The 19,705-nt window shown below is 35.1% G+C and overlaps 2 protein-coding genes across 2 annotated transcripts in view; one reads left to right on the plus strand and one right to left on the minus strand.

The window, feature by feature from the left end:
* Nucleotides 1-10,510, plus strand: part of B4GALT6 (beta-1,4-galactosyltransferase 6) — a 30,497-nt gene extending 19,987 nt beyond the window's left edge. Inside the window, exons 4-9 of the mRNA XM_039730137.1 lie at nucleotides 709-833; nucleotides 1,325-1,441; nucleotides 2,229-2,416; nucleotides 4,610-4,732; nucleotides 5,567-5,668; nucleotides 6,946-10,510. Of these exons, the coding sequence (XP_039586071.1) occupies nucleotides 709-833; nucleotides 1,325-1,441; nucleotides 2,229-2,416; nucleotides 4,610-4,732; nucleotides 5,567-5,668; nucleotides 6,946-7,093 (803 nt within the window). The 3' untranslated portion in view covers nucleotides 7,094-10,510. The remainder of the gene's footprint in view (nucleotides 1-708; nucleotides 834-1,324; nucleotides 1,442-2,228; nucleotides 2,417-4,609; nucleotides 4,733-5,566; nucleotides 5,669-6,945) is intronic.
* A 913-nt stretch (nucleotides 10,511-11,423) lies between these two features.
* LOC120512145 (transthyretin-like) lies at nucleotides 11,424-18,221 on the minus strand. The gene is made up of 4 exons (XM_039730139.1): nucleotides 18,076-18,221; nucleotides 16,263-16,390; nucleotides 13,557-13,692; nucleotides 11,424-11,863 (listed from the first exon to the last, which is right to left on the minus strand). The coding sequence occupies exons 1-4, from the start codon at nucleotides 18,142-18,144 to the stop codon at nucleotides 11,756-11,758; spliced, it is 441 nt and encodes a 146-aa protein (XP_039586073.1). The 5' UTR covers nucleotides 18,145-18,221; the 3' UTR covers nucleotides 11,424-11,755.
* Between the last annotated feature and the right edge of the window lie 1,484 nt (nucleotides 18,222-19,705).

A 19,705-nucleotide genomic window follows, 5' to 3' on the forward strand; every position in this document is an offset into this window, starting at 1 on the left:
CTGACAACTTTCAGCAGTCAATTAATATTAATATTTTCTCATAGTAGGTACTAACCTGATTTTTTTCAAATCATAATCATGTTGTGGTCTTTATTAACAACTTACTGATTTCACTTTCATGCCTTTTGCAAATGCTTTTTACATTGGGGTGATTAGTTCTACCAATGGTAATTCTCAAATCCAGCCTCTTGCTATGAATTGGTTTGAAGCAAACAGTGATGAATTAGTGGATGAAGACTCTACATGAAATGTACATATAATCTAAAATTTAAATTGAGGAAGTTTGTTGAGTGTAGTGATGATACATTTTCCTTTAATGTGGGATTGGAGCAGGAAGGCACACGGAATTTGAGTAAAGGTTCAGTAGTGCAGATGATGTAGAATTGTTAACAGTGGTACTTGAAATGAAAGGCAACCCAAATTTTCTCTAAGAGATGCAGAATTCAAATTACTTTGCTTGTTTTGTGTCCTTTGAAATGAGTATGTTGTTTATAGATTTTATGGAAGGAATGTTTGTTTTTGGAAACACTAAAACTTCATTCTGTAAGAATTAAAGATTAGGAGGATAGTACAAATTGTTTATTTTTTCCCGTAGGTAGTGTAACTACAAATTTCTGATGCCATTTGTCCATTATATTCCTTGTAGTGTTAGGTCAATTTTCTTAATTGAAATTAATATATAAGTTTTTTTTTTTTCCCTGTCTTTAGGAGGCCTTATTGATGTTAATATGAGTGAAATTAGTTTTGATGAAATTCAGCGACTGTTTGCAAAAGATTTAGACATTAAACCAGGAGGACACTGGAAACCAAATGACTGTAAGCCACGGTGGAAGGTTAGATGCTAATTTTCTGTTTTGGATTATTTTTTCTTGTTGGCATATAAGAATAATTTACCATTGCAAGCACTCAGTCTTTGGTGCTATATGTGTAGTATCTTATAGTATTTGTAGTGTGCCATCTGTGCTCAAGAAGAAACTTCAGCTAGGAGAAAAATTTGAAATGGATCATCAAGAACTTTTAAAGGTTCATTAGTTGTAGTTACTAAACATTTCATCGTATGGATGCAGATCTGTCCTATGTGTCTGTTGCTTGAAGTATAGAAGCAAGTGAACATAAAAGGAAAATCTTATTTACGTTTTACTCAAAATTTTTTTCTTAACTATTTGAACAAATTTTCAGCACACTTTCCTAGGGGGAGCCAACATGTAAATTTAAATGAGCCAATTTAAATGTAAAAGTTGAAAAGCCGCAGGAAACTTGATCTGTATTGAAAAATTAAAACTTTAAAATGCTAATATAATAGCTTTTTTTTTTTTTTCTGAAGGTGGCTATCCTTATTCCTTTTCGGAATCGTCACGAGCATCTTCCAATTTTTTTCCGTCATCTGATACCTATGTTGCAGAAGCAGCGGCTGGAATTTGCCTTCTATGTTGTTGAACAGGTAACAGCATCTACTTGAAAGGTGACTTTCAAGATTCCTTACTAAAAGGGTTTTGATATTCTTACCAAGGTTTGGATGAATTCAGAATTTAAAAATTGTTACTCTACTCTTCTACTCCTTTAAATGAAAAAGGAAAGCTCTGTTTCCATTCCTCATCTTGAGCAGTGCCTGGGTACACGATGCTTTTCTTCAAGTATAGCCTGATATTTCGTAGGTAATAAGGTGGCCTCTTAGAATCTATTGTAGTTGTAAGTTTTCAAGGCAAAAAAGTAGGTCAGCAGCAGTGTTCCTCAGGGCTCAGTTCCAGGGCCTTATGTTCAGTGGATGCAGGAGCCGAATGCACCATCAGCAAGTTCCTGATCATATCCAGCTGGGAGGTTGTGGTTGACTTTTAAAGAGAGTTCTAGATAAATTGGAGCACTGGGCAGTGATCAATGGGATGAAATGTAATAAGTCAAAATGTTGAACTCTGCACCTAGGATGGAGTAAAGCCAGGCACAAGTGTAAACTGGGAGAGGAGTGCCTGGAGAGCAGCCCTGCACAAAGGGATCTGGGGATGCTGTTTGGCAGCAGGGCCAGGCTCACTCCTGGCTCACAATGTGAGCTCTGGCAGCCAGGAGGGCAAACGCCATCCTCAGCTGCAGCCAACCCAGTTTGAGCTGCTGGTCAAAAGAGGCATCATTGTCAATTTTTTTTGTGTGTGTGTTAGAGTATGTTTTTCTCATAGTATGGAAATTTTTTGTCTCCTCTTGATTTTTATAATGTCTCCTTTGTTTTCTGTGTGAAGACAGGTACACAACCTTTTAATCGTGCAATGCTCTTTAATGTTGGCTTCAAAGAGGCTATGAAGGATGCTGTCTGGGACTGCATAATATTCCATGATGTGGATCACTTACCTGAAAATGACAGAAATTACTATGGATGTGGAGAAATGCCACGCCATTTTGCAGCAAAGCTGGACAAGTACATGTACATGTAAGTAAATAGTTTTATTCACATTATTTCTTAAATACTCAGAAATATTTAAAAGTATGAATTTTTTGATACTGTATATATATATAGTAGGTGAAAACAACAAAGCAGCCTCCTACTATGCTAATTGCAGAAAAGAATAGTTAATGAAAGAAATATTTAAATTTAGTTTCTACATTTGATGTGTTACTAATTAAAATATATCATTTATGGTTAAGCTTGTTGCCATGAGGTTGATCTTGAGAAAAAAAAAAAGTCTTTGTATGTCAAGGGGGAAAATCTTACCTAACTCACTAGAAATGTTTTTTGGCTGCATAAACACTTCTACTGGATGTTACAAAAGAAAAGCAGATGATCTGCAGCAAAATATTGCAGGAAAAGTGTCTTTATTTTCTGTTAAATGTACACTTTTATTTCTGGTTCATACTGCTTTTTAAACGAAGATTTTCTTACTGCTAGACCATTTTGTATATTGTCTCTCAGTCTCTATTGACATTTGGTGAATGTAGTGGGACCTGCAGTTTTCTTACCTCATTCTCTTCTGTCAGTTTACATTAATGATGTGCCACTTGCTTCTTAGCACTCTGCTATCTCATGACATTCTTGGAGTCACTTCACAGAAATCGGTTGCTTATTGCTTGTTACATGTGTGTATTTGCTATCTTGGACATTATTTGTGAAATTAATCAGCTTGCTAACCTGGTCAACTAACAGAGGAAAAGCAGTGTCTTGAAACCATGGCTCTGTGTCTGGACTTCAGGTTGTCAACCAATTGGCAGTTATATGTTTAAAGACTTCATGTGTATTTAAAAATAAATAAGTTAGCACCTATGAACAAATAAGAGATTTCATCTAACTTTGTATGTACTTATAAAACATTAATGCATTTATGTAATGTCTACATAGGTATTTATAAAATTGATAAATTTTGTATAAAGGAAACTAAATTTATAAAATAAAAAAAAAATAAACCTCAAAAAGTCCCATTAACTGTCATATTTCAGTTGGTTTTGGTTTTGGTTGGTGGTTTGGTTTTGGGTTTGCAATATTTTTTTTGTTGGTCATTTTGGAGGTATGTATGTGGGGTTTTTGAGAGGCAAGAGGGGGGTTAAAACACCCGCTCTTTCAGTTACATGTTGAAAGGCAAATATAATTGCAACCTTCTCCACATGCTATTAAGATTTGGTTGAATCCTGTGTTTCCACAGAGGTCAGAAATGACATGACTGTCTATTTCTACTTTCTTTCCCTTTGCATTCTGGACTTATTCAGTGTGGCAATTGTGTCCTAAGCAATGGTAAATCTTTTTGTAGATGCTCTTAACTCCTTGAAGGTTCCAGACTTGGAAGTGTCTCCTGAGAGACTTGTTTTATGAAATTGTGTACTGCTTCTGAAATAAAGCTACTTTACTGCAGCAGCTTCTCGGTTAAGGATGCAAGTTAATATTGATGGAAGTAAATATAGATACTTAAATGTCTTGTTTTTTTAGTTTGACAGAGTGTTTGAAGGACTGGAAGTCACATTGTCTGTGGCATAGTATGTTATATGGATAGGCTGTTCATGTTGGCCAGCTGCTTATTGCTTAATTATATGTGTTGGCAAATACTGTTGAATACTGACAGGAAATCCTGTATATCCTTTTGATTTAAAAGTTTATCTTTTAAAAACTGGAATTTTTTTTTTTTTTTAATCAGCATGCCATTCACTATTTAATATGTACTGTTAAACTGTTTCTCTCAAGTTTTAACAGTTCTGTGGAATGTAGTCATAAATTAAAATAATTTAATTACTGATTTGTATTTTTTCGGTTGATTAAAGAGGGGTTTTTCAGTTGAATACTGTCTATATAAATAGTTTAAGGGCTTCACTTAATACTTCAGCTATGAGTATAAATCAGCCATCTGAAATTCCTGGTATGCTTTTGTTTCATATATGTGATACTAATTGCAGCTACATTTTAAGAGCACCTTTTATGCAAATCAGATACTACTGCAAACCTTTTGCTCAGCTTGGTGTATGTTACTTAATGCTGGCAATCTGTGAACCAGTTTCCCTTGGTGAATATGTTCAGCCTCTGATCATGTCCTTAGCTTGTGGCTCTTGCTTTTTTAGAAAGGTGTTGTTCAAAGAGAGGCAGAGCTTAGAGATAGCTTACCTATCAAAGTTCAGCTAATTTGAATTTGTCTTTTGTTTACAGCCTTCCATACAATGAGTTCTTTGGTGGTGTAAGTGGCCTGACAGTGGAACAATTCAAGAAAATCAATGGTTTTCCAAATGCCTTTTGGGGATGGGGTGGAGAAGATGATGATCTTTGGAACAGGTGAGTTTGAGTGCTTAGATCTTTCTGTACCATCCACCCTTTGAGACCAATTAGGTGCTTTTTGCTCTGTCCCTTGTTACATTTTTGTAATTTGTTTTAAATTGACAAGTTCTATATAGTTTGCTTCAGAAATACCAGAATATACCATTTGAAGGAATAAGTATGATGTTGTTTTGTCCTGGCCTGGGGACAACTAGCAGGTTTTTAAGAGCTAGGTCTTGCAACAACAAATATAACAACAGGTAACTATATTAAGCACATTGCATCACTCTTACTGCTAATATTATGAAATACCACCCCACAGACCTGTAGTGTAAGCATAAGTTTCATGGTTTAGGGGCAGTACTTGAAAGAGAGGTTAATTTGTGAGTATAGTGATAATCCCAGAGTGGGCAACAGACAGCCCTGCTCATGGCATTACCTACTGCTCACAGTGAATGAGTCTAAACTGTTCTAACTGAGCTGTTGAAAGTGTCTGCATGAGTTTTTTAGATAAAGAGTTTTATAGATAAAAGAGGTTTTTTTTAGGGTTTTATAGATAAAGATATATCTTTTAAAGGATGAGTTTGTTTTTATACTTTATTTTTGCTATTTCCATGCTTTTATGCTGGAACAAGCAGGAAATATTAAATAAGAAATTATTATTATTATTTTGCACTTAGTTTTGCCAGCTTTTTTAGTTGTTGGGTTTGGAGTGTTGCAGGTTTTTTTCAGAAGGGAATGTCAGTGAACATAAAAATTTAGCTAAAAATACTTTATGTGTATTTTTCACTTTAACTTGTATGAGCATTTGTAAGAAGATGTTTTTACAAATGTTTATGTGTTATGCTGCAGGGTTCACTATGCTGGATACAATGTAACAAGACCAGAAGGTGATTTAGGGAAGTACAAATCCATTCCTCATCATCACAGAGGAGAAGTCCAGTTTTTAGGACGGTAAGAAAAACAGAGAAATATTAAAATGCTACAGCTAAAGATGTAAAATGTCTTTCTTGCATCCACACATATGAATAAGCAGTCAGTTCTTATCAGTGTTATTTCCTCTTTGGTGGTAAAATTTGTATTTTCTTAAACATGCTATGTTTGCTGTTCAGATATTTTTTATTTAACCGTGAGAGAGACTAAATTTGCATGTCAGAAGATATTATCATCATAACCTTTGATCCATAATGTTGTTGTTCCATAATAGTTTGGGCATTAGCGCTGGCAGGGCTCCATTAGTTGCCTATTTTGGATATTTTGCAAAAGGAAGCAGTGCAGCTAAGGCAAAGGACTCCTGCATGAAAACTGGCTTTAAAACTCCTTTAACTTTAAAACAAAGCATTGGTTCCTTTCCTCATATTTCATTATTTTTTTGAGATACAGGTCTTCTCATTTCCTGCATACATTGATTTAAACCTTTTCTTTTGGAGTTCCTTTCTTTTTCTACAAAGATACAAAACACTTAAACTGGCCCGTAGGTTCTGGCTGCCCTGGAATGGAATAGAAGCCAGAATGCAGCAGATGAGTTACACATAAAATTTCGAAGGTGAAGCACAATATAAAGGGTTTATGATATGTGTTTTCAGGTAACTAGAAATACTGCTCAATTCTGTCATCAATGGATGTTTTTTCTGGGAACATATTTTCTCTTTTATTCATAGTTTTGAATTATGAATAAAATTATAGACATGCACAGTAGAGATGAGTAAATCTGTTCTAGGAAACTAAAACGTATATATGGATAATTCTGGGGAGGGAAACATTTTTTTAATCACCTCAAATTTAGATGTTTGCAAATGCAGGAGTCTCAAGAGTGAAATGAAAATAATTTCAGACATTTAAATGTATAATGAAGAATAATGAAGATTCCTATGCCTTGCCTGAACTCCTTAATTGAATTTTATAGCAAAAAAACAAGAAGAAATTGAATAATCTTTTAAAAACTATTCTGTTTAGGACCATAAAAAGTGTACATATTAAATGCTTCCTTTGTTATTTAGTCTTAATGTTAACTTGTATATGTGACCATAAAATCTAACTGTATTAAAAATCTTTAAATTTTGCTTTTAAACCTAAGGTAGGTTATTTGGTAATTTCAAGGGTCTGAAAAGTAGTTTCAGAATTTAAGGTATACTTGAAAATTAAATGACTGTCACAGTATCATGTCTAACATCAACTGAATTGTTTTTTACAAATCTTTCTCATTTTTCTTCTTCCAACTCCTTCTGCAGATACAAACTTCTGAGGTATTCCAGAGAACGTCAGTATATTGATGGGTTGAACAATTTAGCATATACTCCTAAAATACTTGTCAGTAGATTGTATAAAAATATAACTGTTAACCTCCTACCAGAACTTGCTCCTGTTAGAGACTATTGATGGAAGTGGAATGGCAAGATATCCTACCAGAATAAACTTTTAACACTGGAAGCTACTGATAAACACTGTAAAACAAAACAAAACCAACAAACAACAGCTTAGAATTAGAGTTTTTTGATCAACTGGTGATGCATATTTGGGATGAGAAGTGATTGTATGTACCATGCGTTTTGATCTGAAAGAAAAGCCAGCAGCTACCACTCAGATGTTTACAGCATGAGACTACTGTTCAAGCCTTCATTCTTCACACTCTCTATCTTAACTACTCAACTAAATAAACTGCAGAAACAGACTTGTAGCTTCCCTGGAAGTAAGGACAGAGGCCTCTTCCAGGAATTTTTTATACTAAACTGCCCCTCCTCATATTTAAATGAATGCTTTTGTTTCTTTTTAAAATGTGTTTTGTAAATATGTGATGTAAATTAATGTGTGTACATTGCTTTTCAATTGTTCAATATTTTATGCTTCAGTATGTATTTGAGTGTGTTCTTGTTTGAATTCTATAGGAATGTTTTTGTTAGCATGAAAGAAAGTGTAAAATGTAAGTATGCTTATAAAAAGGTTATACCTTATGTGAAATGAAGGAAATATTAATTGTTGGCCAGCTATGACTGTAAACTGTTATACTAGTTTTGAGCTCTAGGCCTTCTGCATATCTATTTAGAAAAATCAAATTCTTATATGAACCTGCTAGAAAGAAAGCTTTTGATTTTATTTATTGCCAGCAAAATTGTATGATACCCTGCCTGCCATCTGAATCGTATTTATATGCATATTGCATGTGTATTACAGAAAATCTTGCAGTTGTTGCATATTATGATCTACAGGAGCTCTTAACTGTTTCCAAGTGTGCCACTAGTGTCAATGTCAGGGATTTTAATGCCTAAAACGATGTGTCTGGGTGCGTACAGTATTTTGGTATTGTTCTTTTTTTTTTTTTTTTTTTTAATCTAGTAAACAGCACTTTTATTCCTCCAAAACCAGAAGAGCCAAAAATGTGTCTTCATTGGAAGAATATTAAAGTTAGATTTTTAAGAGAATAATAAAACATAGTTCTAATAGTTTAAATGCTTGCAGTGTGGGATTCTCAGAAGCACGGTGTTGGTCACGCTGTTCTGCTGATGAGGATGGTGATGACATAAGCAGAACAGAAAGCAGGCCAATCTCAAGTGCTTTTTAAAATTCCACTCATAATATATTATTCAATATAGCTATTTAAGGGCCAATCCTGGTAGAGTGCTGAGTGCTTCTATGATGCACTGAGGATCCTCAAGTCGATGACTGTCAATGAGATTGAGGTTGCGCAGTCCCACTAAGGATTGGTCCTGTCTGCTTCTCTATTTTTGTGGTGTTAAATGTATAAGTAACTAGCCTCTTTCCTTATTTTATTTTCTCTTTGCTTGTAATGTTATGCTACCTAAAAGTATCCCACTGCTAAGCATTATTACCTTTACTAATATTTTTTTACATCCCTTGTTAATACAAAGAAAAAGGACCAGGTCATTTATTTTCTATGTTAATGCAAATATAGCGACCAAGATATATTAAATTGTTTTGTTTGTCACAGTTACTCAACTCTTTAGGAACCAAAGACTGATTTCTGCTCCCATGAAGAATGGAAAGCAGTATATATAATAAGGATTGTTTATCCATAGAGTGTTCTGTAAGAGTGTTGACAAAGAATCCTAACTTTAAGTCATTACTATATGTTGGTTTCCTGAATTGCTGCCACAGATGGTGTGGTGCTTTGTATATTTTAAGTTTGTTTGCCATAAACACCTTTTATTTATTTGGCATCCCAGCAGCAAATTTTGCCCTTAGCCATCCTTCAGTAACATTATGAGCTTAGCTGTAGGCATCCCAAACATTTAGTAGAAATATTATTATTTAATTTAGTAGTTGAGAACAATTGTAAGGAATATTTTATACCATACTGGAATTACCTTAATATCTACCAGTTAATCTAATATGCTTTAGGAATGATGTAATACAATGAAAATAACTAAAAGCATAAAGTGAAGAAAACATCCTTCAAAAGCATGCTTAAGTGGTTTGCTCACCTCCTGGTAGATTTTCTTATAACTGGGTGTATATAACATTCTGGAGCATATGGAGAAAGCTGAGATAATACACTGTATGAACAATTATATCTTCAAAATTATATTAGTCTTATTTCATAGCAGACTAATACAGTCCTTTAAGAACAGCTGAATAAATTTTTAAATCCCTCATGTAATTTTGAAGTGATTTCTGGTTTTCAGTACAGGTTTACCTACAATAATGAAACATCCTTTGGTGTCGTAGATCTGTACTGTTCTCTGAAGCATGCTTTTGTTCCCATTTCTTAGGCATTCTGTGAAGTTTATGTGTAATTTTAAAAAATCTAATGCATATATATGTATATATACTTACATATATACATACTATATTACACATATGCTGTGGCTGAACTAATATAACTTTACAGCTTTAAGTGACTGATCATGTATGGTCCTAGAAAAATGTGAATTAAACCAGTATGGAAATGGATTGTGACACATAGCTGAGTTCTTAAAATTTTGCATTTTGGTACCCCAAAATGATGGATGTTAAATTATGAGTTGTTGACCAACACTCTTCTCTAAATACCTTTTATCACTTTGTTGGGAAGTTTTAGAAATTGCCATCTTAAATTACATCAAAATAGTGTTTGTATACTACCTGTCTGAACTCAGTACTCTTCTGTAGTGAATTTTAACATAGACAGTGCCTTCAAACAAAATAAATATGATGCAGAACTAACAGTTGTGCACATTCCTTTTGATAATTTCATGGTTCTTGTAAAATGTAGAGAGAAGCCAATCACATTGGCTTTTGTGTTGCTGACAAGGCAAATAAGGGATGTCTTCAAGAAGTGTACATGGAGGGAGAAGAAGAAGGGCGTATTTTACAAGATTCTGAAGGTCTTGAAAATTAGCAAGTGAAAATATTACAGAAATATTAAGAGTAGAATCTGATTAATATGCTATGACACTCTCAAGCCCATTTTCTATATTTCAAATTTAAGTAGGAGAATATTAAATATAAAGTCCATTTTGCAAACAGGTGGTGTATTAAAAAGCAAGTGCAAAATGTCCTTTTTCTTGGATCTTGCCACTATTTTTCTATTGTTATGTTTACTAATTGTTATAGTGGGTTACTAATGAACCAGCTCTTAAAAAAAAATTAAAAGGATCCATTGCATATCAGCAAGCGGAAGTGTACTTAAGATTATTTTATTTGTAGAGGTATGTAAGATAGGCTCAATGAAAAAATGCACTGAAACAAATGCTGGGAATTTCCTGTGTACTATCATAGTTTTGGGTTTTTTTGTTGTTCATGAAAATGTTTGTACTTTTTTATCATTGTCTTTTATGAAATATAATGTTCTAAAGATTGTGTTGGTTTGTTTATTCTGAGATTCTGTGGAAAAGATATCTTTGTGGTTTTTTTTCTAGACAAAATGCTCATTTTTCTAGTGCTCAGTACCCCAAAGCAACAGCAAAAAAAAAAAAGGACACACCTGTCCAAATACATCAGGTTAGGTTGTGATGGGATCAAGCCTTTAGGCTACCAGGGCATTTCCCTTTCTTTATATTTATAGGCTTTCAGCTTTTGGTTTTATTAGGCTAAGACTCAACCTTTTGGCAGTCTTTTCCAAGACAGGTTGTTCTTCTGTTGAATCCCCTAATGGTTCTTCCCTATTTAGGAATTATTAGAATGGAAATAGAAGGATTCATCCATATTTCTCCTGGCATTAAATAGGAAACTGATTTTCTCAGGATTCATCAGTTATCCTTATTTTTATTTGCATTTTACAGCTATTATAAAAATGTCTGATGGTTTGAGGTATGCAAGTAATTCTGGGGAGTACTTTAACTTGGGACAATATTTGCAGAATTTTCTGCTAATACATGAATAAACTTCTTCAAGCATGTTTGCGTGATATACTTTTCTGAAACACAGGGTTCTGGCCTGTCCTTGAAAATGTCACCAATTATGATAATATTGGAAAACATGAAAGAAGGCATCTTAAGTATCTGTAGCCTGCTTAGCACCTTTAAATGCTATTCTACTATGCTGTCACCTTTACCTGCTTTCACTTCCATGTCTCCAAAATCAGAATCGAGAGGTGAGTTTATCTGATAATTATGTGGGGCCCTGAGTAAGTAATCCCATGTGACTTCCTCCATTGTGGGCTTCATTAATAAAACATAGGAGATGGTAGTGGTGGACTGTATTTTCCGTCTGCTTGCTTTTCATGAGACACCTTTCACAGATGTGTTTTGTTCAATTCCTTTACAAGAAAAAATTTAGTTTATCAACTTCATAGAAGACTGGTTTATTCTCAGAGACCCCAATTAATTACAATAAATTTTTTTCCAGAGGTTAATGTGTTTTTTCAAATCCTAGACTTTTACTCAGAAGGGCAATACTGACAATACAGAAATACAGAATACTTTTATTCAGAAGAGTATTTGAAAACAAAGTCAATACACTTTCTTCCTAAAGTTAACAAAGTCAATAAAAAACTTAGTGATTTATTATGAAATCTAAAGCTGTTGATACATTCAGATATGAAGTTCTTGTCATTTATGGAAATTTTAATTTACACAACTGAATTTTCATGCTTAATGTCAGCTTTTATTCCACTGGCTCGCTAACTACTGCTGTGGTTGAGTAAGAGAAGGGACTGAGGACAACAGAAATCTTGTAACGCCGATTACCAGCATCATTAGCTGTGAACACCACCTGGAAAAAGAAAAAGCAAATATGAGACAAAATGAGAAATGATCTCCAGATAAAAGCCTGGATGGAACCATTGTGATCATTGTATGTAATTTCACATGAAGCTTCAGAAATATTCTCACTCTGAAGTGTGACTACTTGTAACACAGTTTTTACACTGGTTAAATACCCTTTATTAAAAGTATAAATGTCACATTATTTAAGATTTTATTTAAGTAATTTATTATCCAAATTGGCATTTCCTTTTTGGTACTCATAAATAGCAACAAGACTTTATTTCTTGTTTCCTTATGAAGGTCTTCTATGAACCCCATTGATTTTCTTTATTTAAAAAAAAAGCTAGTGCATTTGCCCATTCTTTCAAATGCTGGAATGCTTTTGTTGCTCTTACCACGTTCTGTACTTCAAGGAAGAGAATTAAACTGTGCTACATTAGCTGTCATTAGGCCAGAGTATAAAACAATGAGTTTCTTTAGTTCTGATTCAAAATCAATAGTTAGAGAAAGACTGCATTAGTTATCTGGCCACAGCATGATAATAACCTTACATATGAATTATTTACCACAGCCCTATTAACATCTCCCTGACCAGCACATCCTGTCCTTTGATTTCTCACTCCACATAATACATTATTTTGTGTTGTGAGATAAGAGGTGTCAGCTTTTAAAATAGACAGTTTAATAGCATTCTGTGATGCACAGCTTGTGCTCCTTTCAACATTAATAAAAAAGATGCATATGAAACAACCAGTGAAGTGAGGAAAATGTGTTCCCTACTGAGGCTTATTTTTAAGAAAGAAGGCTCTTGCACTGTAGATTAAATTAATTTCCAGTCAACCATTTTCTTGATATACAATCAATTTACTCACTGCTGTAAATCTTTCTTTTTCCCTTTTTTTATTTCACTTCGCACAGAACGCAAGGCTATCTACTGTTAACCTTCATTATTGTCTAGCATAAGAATGTCATCTTTCGTTTGTCAGAAGACAGAGAATTTAATCCAGGTGTTAGCCACCTTCTCTTCACGGAGATAAGGAACAGCTAAGCAGATCTGTCACAGTCCAACAAACAACTAATACAGAGCTGCTGCTACTGAAAGCTCATAGGAAAGCACTAATGCTGTTGAGGGGAAGGAGACAGTCCCCAAATCCTTTGGCAGTATCTGGTTTGGAACACCTTTCTCTAACCAGTTTAGTTGTCCCAGGCAAATTAAAGAGGCATGTTGTACCTTTTTTTTTTTTTCTGTTGTAAACTGGGGCTCCAAGCATCCAGAATGTAGTATGTACTTTTGTTTCTTTAAAAATCTAAATTATGAACTTTGTCTGTAGCCATACAACTGTTGTCTCCAAAAGACAGATCAATGCTTTCCCCAGGGGACTTCACAGAGTACACCACTTGTTGTGCCTCAGACACTTAGAGTAAACACAAAACCAATCATGGGCTTAAGTAGAGGTAGAAAGGAAAACCTCTCCATAAATAATGCATCTAGGAGCTTTGAGACTTGTGGGGGAGCTAGTAACCAGGTTCTGTCATGGCTGTGCTCCTACGAAACTTTGAGACTGTGGATTTAAAGTATTAATATAAAAATATTTTAAAGTGTAAATGAAGTTCAACTTATGCAGTTAGTAACTGAAGTCCACACATATTAAGTATCTTTATTCTTTGCAACTGAAGTAGAGGAAAAAAGGAATACTCACATCAGCGTGCTGGTAGAAGGGATTCAAGCCCAGATTCTTCCAGTAAGAGGCTGTATCAATCTCAAGCTTGTATAACCCTGCTACAAATTGTTCTTTAGTTGTAAGCTCTGGGAGGCTGCCTTTCTCATTGGTTTGCCTGTGTAATGGTAGAAGAACACATTTTTAGTTTGGTTAAAAACCTGAGAAAGATGCAGTTTTTAGCAATTGAACTTGAGTGGTGTGTGGCTTAAGTAATAGGATGAATACTTCTATTGATCTGGAATGGCTTATGTCCATCTGTATTATGGATGCCTCAGAGCTTATCTTGGCATTTGCTACTTCCACAGTGACCACAGCAGATGGCTGCCTGCCATCTCATTAACTCTGCATGGTTTGGGGGCGAGCCAAAAACTGGCATTATTGTTCATAGATTCTTGGCAGAGTCTTGGACTTCAATTAAATGAACGCACTCAGAGGGAAAACTTCACCACTGCTGTAACATCGAAGCTCTATGATGCACTCACTGTGCAACGAAGTAGGGTCAACTGTCCTGAGTTTTCCATGGTTTTCTTTCTTATTTAAATTCATTGAGTTGTTTTATCAGTGTAAGTATTGTTTACAGTTGGCTATTAGAAATTTTACATCTGTTATTTAAAATGACCATAGGTCAGCTAGCAGTGTAGCCTCATGGAATTAGTTGAGGTTTGTATTGTCCTCAACAAACAGGCAGTTTTGTTTGATTTGAAGGTACTATCAGTGTTATCTAAAGCCCTAGTATGGGTATGAAACCATACAGCACTGAACACCAACCCATTTAGGGGTCCAGAAGCAATATTGAATGTCGTCTCTCAGACATGTCCCTTTTTTGAAATACTTTTCTATGAAATAAGTTTTGTAATACTAGGAGGTTTTTTTATTAGGTAGGTTATTCACAAATAACAGAGCTGCCAGTGCCTGATTTTGGTATGTAAAGACCACTGTCTTTTGTTCTAGCTGTCAAATTTTTTGAACATATTTTATTCAAATTGTATGCAGAAAAAAATAATGTCATTGTGCAGTGCAATACTTAGGATTTGTTTTTTCATGTAGCTTAGAAAATAAAGTATAGAATACCATTTATATCTTACAAGATACTCCATAGCCAGTTATCAGAAGTTTTATATCTGTTCAGTTGTCTCTTTTTTTTTGTCTCTTTTTGTTTCCTTTGATTGATCATTGCTAGATAACTGGTCACTTCTCTAATAAGCTTTTTCAGATAATACCAAATGCATCTTTGATTGAGAACATTTGTTACAGGATGTCTTGCTAGCATTCAATTATTTACAAATTATCAAGGCGGAAGAGGTTGATTTAGTATTAGCATGACTTTTGCTTACCTTATCTTGAGGTTACTTTGCTCCTTGTTTCAAATGTTAAATGTGTTTTTGAGACTTCAGTCAACATCCAGCTATTATGAGTATCTTTATATAGAGTCTCTAAGCTCATAAATGAAGATCAGTGAAGTAAAATTTCAGGAATTTACAGTGATAGAATATGTGTGAAATTGTCTTCTCACTTGAGGGAGTGAGGCAATTTAAGCAGGACAACATGAATAGATTGTTTTCCCCACATTGTACAAGTATGTGTGGCCTTCACTGTACCTATATTTTTCAATGACACATGAGAGCAGTGTTGCTTTTGCCAGTCCACTGCTCCATGACACCAAGGAGGCATATGAGCAGTTTCTGCAGAAATTTATAGAAATGCATCTGAGTCTGGGATTCCACTGTTGAAGTTCATGTGCTATGCCAGCTCTAGCCCTTGAGAGCCCTTTCTCACTATTTTTTAAAGGTGCAATAGACTGTTAGCATACCTGGAAAGGTCTCAGGTGAGACTTTGCAACTATCATGAAGAGCTTAGCGTGAAAGTGGAATATTGCTTGGTGAATAAAGAATGCTCATTCTGTGTATCTCCTAAGAATTTTTCCAGTTTAACTTCAGGCTATACTTTAAGTAAAAATTGCTTTAAATTTTTTTAAAGTGTTAATATATACTAAAATGGAGGGCAATTAAAAAAAAGTCATCTGCATCTTAAATTCTACAATTATGTTTTTCAAAAGACTTCACAATATTTGTATATCTGGAGGTTCTTTTTTATCATTTGAGGTATGATTGCTTCTCTGTGGGGGAGAAGGTGAGAACAATTTATCCCCATATTTTCTCCTTTTGGCTAAGTCCTTTATCTTGAAGTAAAGAAGGCTATCAAATATGGTGTGGTATATATTCAAAACAGTTTCTTTTTAAAACTGTGGTTTTGTAAGAAATTAAAATCCATTTAGAAAGATGGAAAATGGCCAGTAAAGGTAGGATTCTCAACCAGAGTCTTGGTTTCAAAATGTAAGAGTCTATCTGATACTTCTGGTAACAATGCAGCAGTTCATTGATGGGTACTTACAGGTAATATAGACCTCTGTAACAAAATTAAAGAGAAGTGATGACTCAGTTAAAGGATAGCTTAAAATACTTTCTTGTGTTTGTAAGATTTATGAAGCACTATAATACCATTTTTGTAGTTGAAACTGCAGTACATTTAGAAGAGAGTCTGCAGCAAGTTAATTCAATTGTATGTTATCTTTCCTCTGAGCAAAACAGACATCTCACTTTAAAGAATGTGGAATAGTTCTTTCAGCTATTTGGCCTCTTCCCATTGCTTTTCCCATCTTTCACTCATTATTTTAGTGTGACTTACTTTGAATTTAACAGTTCCCAAGATCCATCAGCTTCTTTATATAATTTAACTGCAACACTTGGGGCTGGACTTCCTCGGACAGAATCCACAACTTTTACAGAAAGAGGATGCTTGGCATCAGGAGGGTCCTGCAATAGGAAGAGAATTTTTATGTTTGTGAGAAGGATAAGTGACATTGCATCATAAAACAGTAAGGAATATTATTCTTCAGATCAACAGCAGAGAGCATATTTTTCACGAGAATATGGATGTGTACTGAGGAAACATAATCTGAAGCTTTCTGTGGGCTGGATATGGTAGAGCCAGGATGGAAGATTTCAGGAGCTGTTGGGCATGTAGCCATGTACACCAAGGAGGAACTGCAGCTGTGAGACCACATTTCTCTTTCTTCTTTGGCATGGCTTAGCTACTTATCACATTCAGCATGAAGTTGTAACTAAATTGTGGTCTCAACAGGAAACAATTACATACTCAAAGGTAATAGGAATGTTTAAATATCTGCCAAGTCTTCCCCTGTATTTTGGACTGGCAATTTGAGCGCAGCTTTCTGGATTTGAGAGCCTCTGATACCTTGTTCCATAGAGTTATCTCTGTTGCCACAGATTTACAGTTCTGCTGTAAACATGATAAGCACCACATACAGACTCTCCTAAGAGCATGTTGAATCAGGTTTGTCAACCCTAGCAGCTACACAAGGACAGGAGAGGAAAACTTTCCTTCAAATACAAGATGGCTATGGTTTCATCCCTATACATCCATCACAAGTACTGATTATGCCCTGATGTTTTACGTTTTCAAAAATAGAGTTGAATCAGTGCTTTGACCTTACCCAATTCTGCAGATGAAGAGTGAGAAAACAGAGCTTTGTAAAAGGCACTAATCAGGGATGATCTCAAAATAGCAGTCACTGATATCCATTTAATCATTGTAAAATGAATTGTGATATAGATGGTTAAAAATTAAGAGCCCTCTCTTTCATTAAGAACCCTCTCTCAATCGAGAATATTCCACAGGCCAGGAACTCTGTCTAGTATCCTACCAAGGTATCAGCATGTATCTATACTGCCCAGCTTAATCATGCTCCCTTTCTGGAATGCAGTGGCTCCTCACTGGTGTTACTCGCGAGGCCTTGACAAGAAGGGCTGCACTGCCACTGCTGATTTTCCTGACTTTTACACCCTGGGAGTTCAATGAAACCCTAATTCCTCAACAATGTTAGTCAGGTATTATTTTCCAAAAGATCAGAGTTGAGAGGAAAAAATGAGTAGTTGAGGAGAGGCTGTCGTAGGAGAATTTCAGGCTGAAGCATCTGAGTCTTTAGCTTGCTTTTGTGGGTTAAATGAGCCCTCTGGAAGAGGAATCCTGACTTTAGCTCTGTTCTTTACTTACATGGGATTAAGCTGTAGTGGGTAGTGCAGTAAGGCAGAAGTTTAGAGAAAGCCTTTCTCTAGCATGGATTTTGCAACAGGAGATAAATTTCTCATGACACAGCTTATTCAGTATGTTATGAAGGCTCAAGGTTGGTTTGTTTTTTGTTTTTTTTTTGTGTAGTGAATACGATAGTTTTTCCTTTCTTGTTTACCTTTGTTTTTCATGTAATTGCTGTGTCAAGCAACTAATGACAAGTGCTAGTTCTCTACCCATGAAGTTCTCTCACTAATCACTAGAGCGGAGAAAGAGGAACCAGAAAAGAGCAGCAGCAGAGAACAACAGTCAGTACATACTGTAAAATCAAAATAATAATGAAAAAAAAGAATAAAATAAAATAATTGGGACTACATGAGTAGAAGGACTTCAGTCCTGAGACACTTACCAATGGTGTGGCTTCGGAGCAAAGTGCCAGGCCAGCTAAGAAAACCAGAAATACAGAATGAAAAGCCATTTTGCCTACCACTAGGAAGTCTGTGTCAGCAAGCACAAAATGGTGGGAGCTGTGATTTTTATATCAAGGCCTCTGAAATGAAGCTACTTATCAGAAAACCTCTATGACTTTCAACACGTAGATTCATACTATTTACTTAGTAAACAATGAGAAAATAAGTAACCCATACAAACATGAACCTTGTCTGTGAAAATAAGTCTTTTCTATCCTTGTCTGTGGAAACGTTGTGAACATTGCCTAGTTCAACTACTGTGTCAATTTTCTTCGAAGAAATGTCCATTCTGTATTTTTCTCTTTTTATTGAGGAATAATTGCTGTATATACCTGAGAGAAATACAAATTTGATGTCAACTCAGCAATTTCAGTGAAAAATTCTCTGTGGTTATGGCTTGGCCTAACTGAGTCACCCATGCTCATATATGAAGAGATTTCTCTCTGTGTTGCTCTCTTCCCCATCTCTAATAAGATGTAGGTGGATAATCTGTGGGCTACTTTGTTATCTTACGCATTCCCTAGGAAGAAAAATATACTACTTTTGGTTTTCAGCATGGCATCAAGATACCTACACACCAACTTCTGAAGCACATTTTAACAGTATTTTAAGTTGTTTCTCTTGTCCCTTAGATTCAGTACAAGCTCAGGACTTTCCCTATATAACTGCAAGTCAACTCCTACCAGAAGCATCTGGTTTGATTGAGGGAAATGTGGCTTCTTTAAACTCAATTTGTCTTTCTGATCTTTGCTCAGACATATGTACATACACTCTTTTACTAGGTTTATCCTCTCATCAGATGGCTGACTACAAGCAGAGTAGTTTTTTCTCTTTGTTTTGTTTTGGTTTTTTTCTGAGGATATCTATATGAGTAAATTTAAGTCCTATTTTGAGGGCTTAGCATAAGACACTTCAAATGAAGCCTACCAGTTTTCAAGCTCCAGGAATAGCAGGATCCAATAAAATCTCTATATTTTATGATGGGTGCTGTTTTGAAACTGTTTGCACTTCTTACAAGAGTTGTGTAACTATGGTAGCATCTAGAAATCCATGAAAAAGTAGCCAGTGAAATGTTAAAAGCAAGCTTTTGTAACTTGTGAATTCACTTGTGATGCCGTCATCCTGGCAGACTCTAGGTATAAACTCCAAGGTCAGTGGCAAATGAGTGCTGCAGGTTTCTGGCTGGCATGATTTCAGTTTCTTTCTCTGTAGTTTATGTAATACAGTTAGAACCAATTCCTCTACTTCAGGACATTTTAAATACAATACAGAAATCACTGCTAAAAGCCTCAAAGCCCTTACTTTAGGCAGTTTATCAGCAACTTCATTTGAATCACAGTCACTCTACATCTTACCTTTTCCTATTTCTAAAAATATGAAGAAACTATTAAGATTACATTTCTCTTTTTGGACTTCTTTTTAACTATGGCTACAGATTTGACTTATTAGGGATTTAACTGGAATACACCTATATAGGGTAGTCAGCCATGTTATGTCAAATAATTACTTTAATATCAAAGATGTTAAAAAGAGTGCTAATTGAAATTACTTCAGTAGTTCCTGGATTGA

The sequence above is a fragment of the Passer montanus genome, unplaced genomic scaffold (assembly GCF_014805655.1).
Source record: "Passer montanus isolate IOZ18808 unplaced genomic scaffold, ASM1480565v1 scaffold70, whole genome shotgun sequence".
NCBI classification, from domain to species: Eukaryota; Metazoa; Chordata; class Aves; order Passeriformes; family Passeridae; genus Passer; species Passer montanus.

Coding starts and splice junctions, on each gene's coding strand:
- LOC120512145 (XM_039730139.1), bottom strand. CDS start 18,144: ATGGCTTTTCATTCTGTATTTCTGGTTTTCTTAGCTGGCCTGGCACTT. Junction 13,693..16,262: donor TGGGAACTGTTAAATTCAAA/GTAAGTCACACT, acceptor ACCATTACACAG/GCAAACCAATGAGAAAGGCA. Junction 11,864..13,556: donor CCTTCTACCAGCACGCTGAT/GTGAGTATTCCT, acceptor TTCTTTTTCCAG/GTGGTGTTCACAGCTAATGA.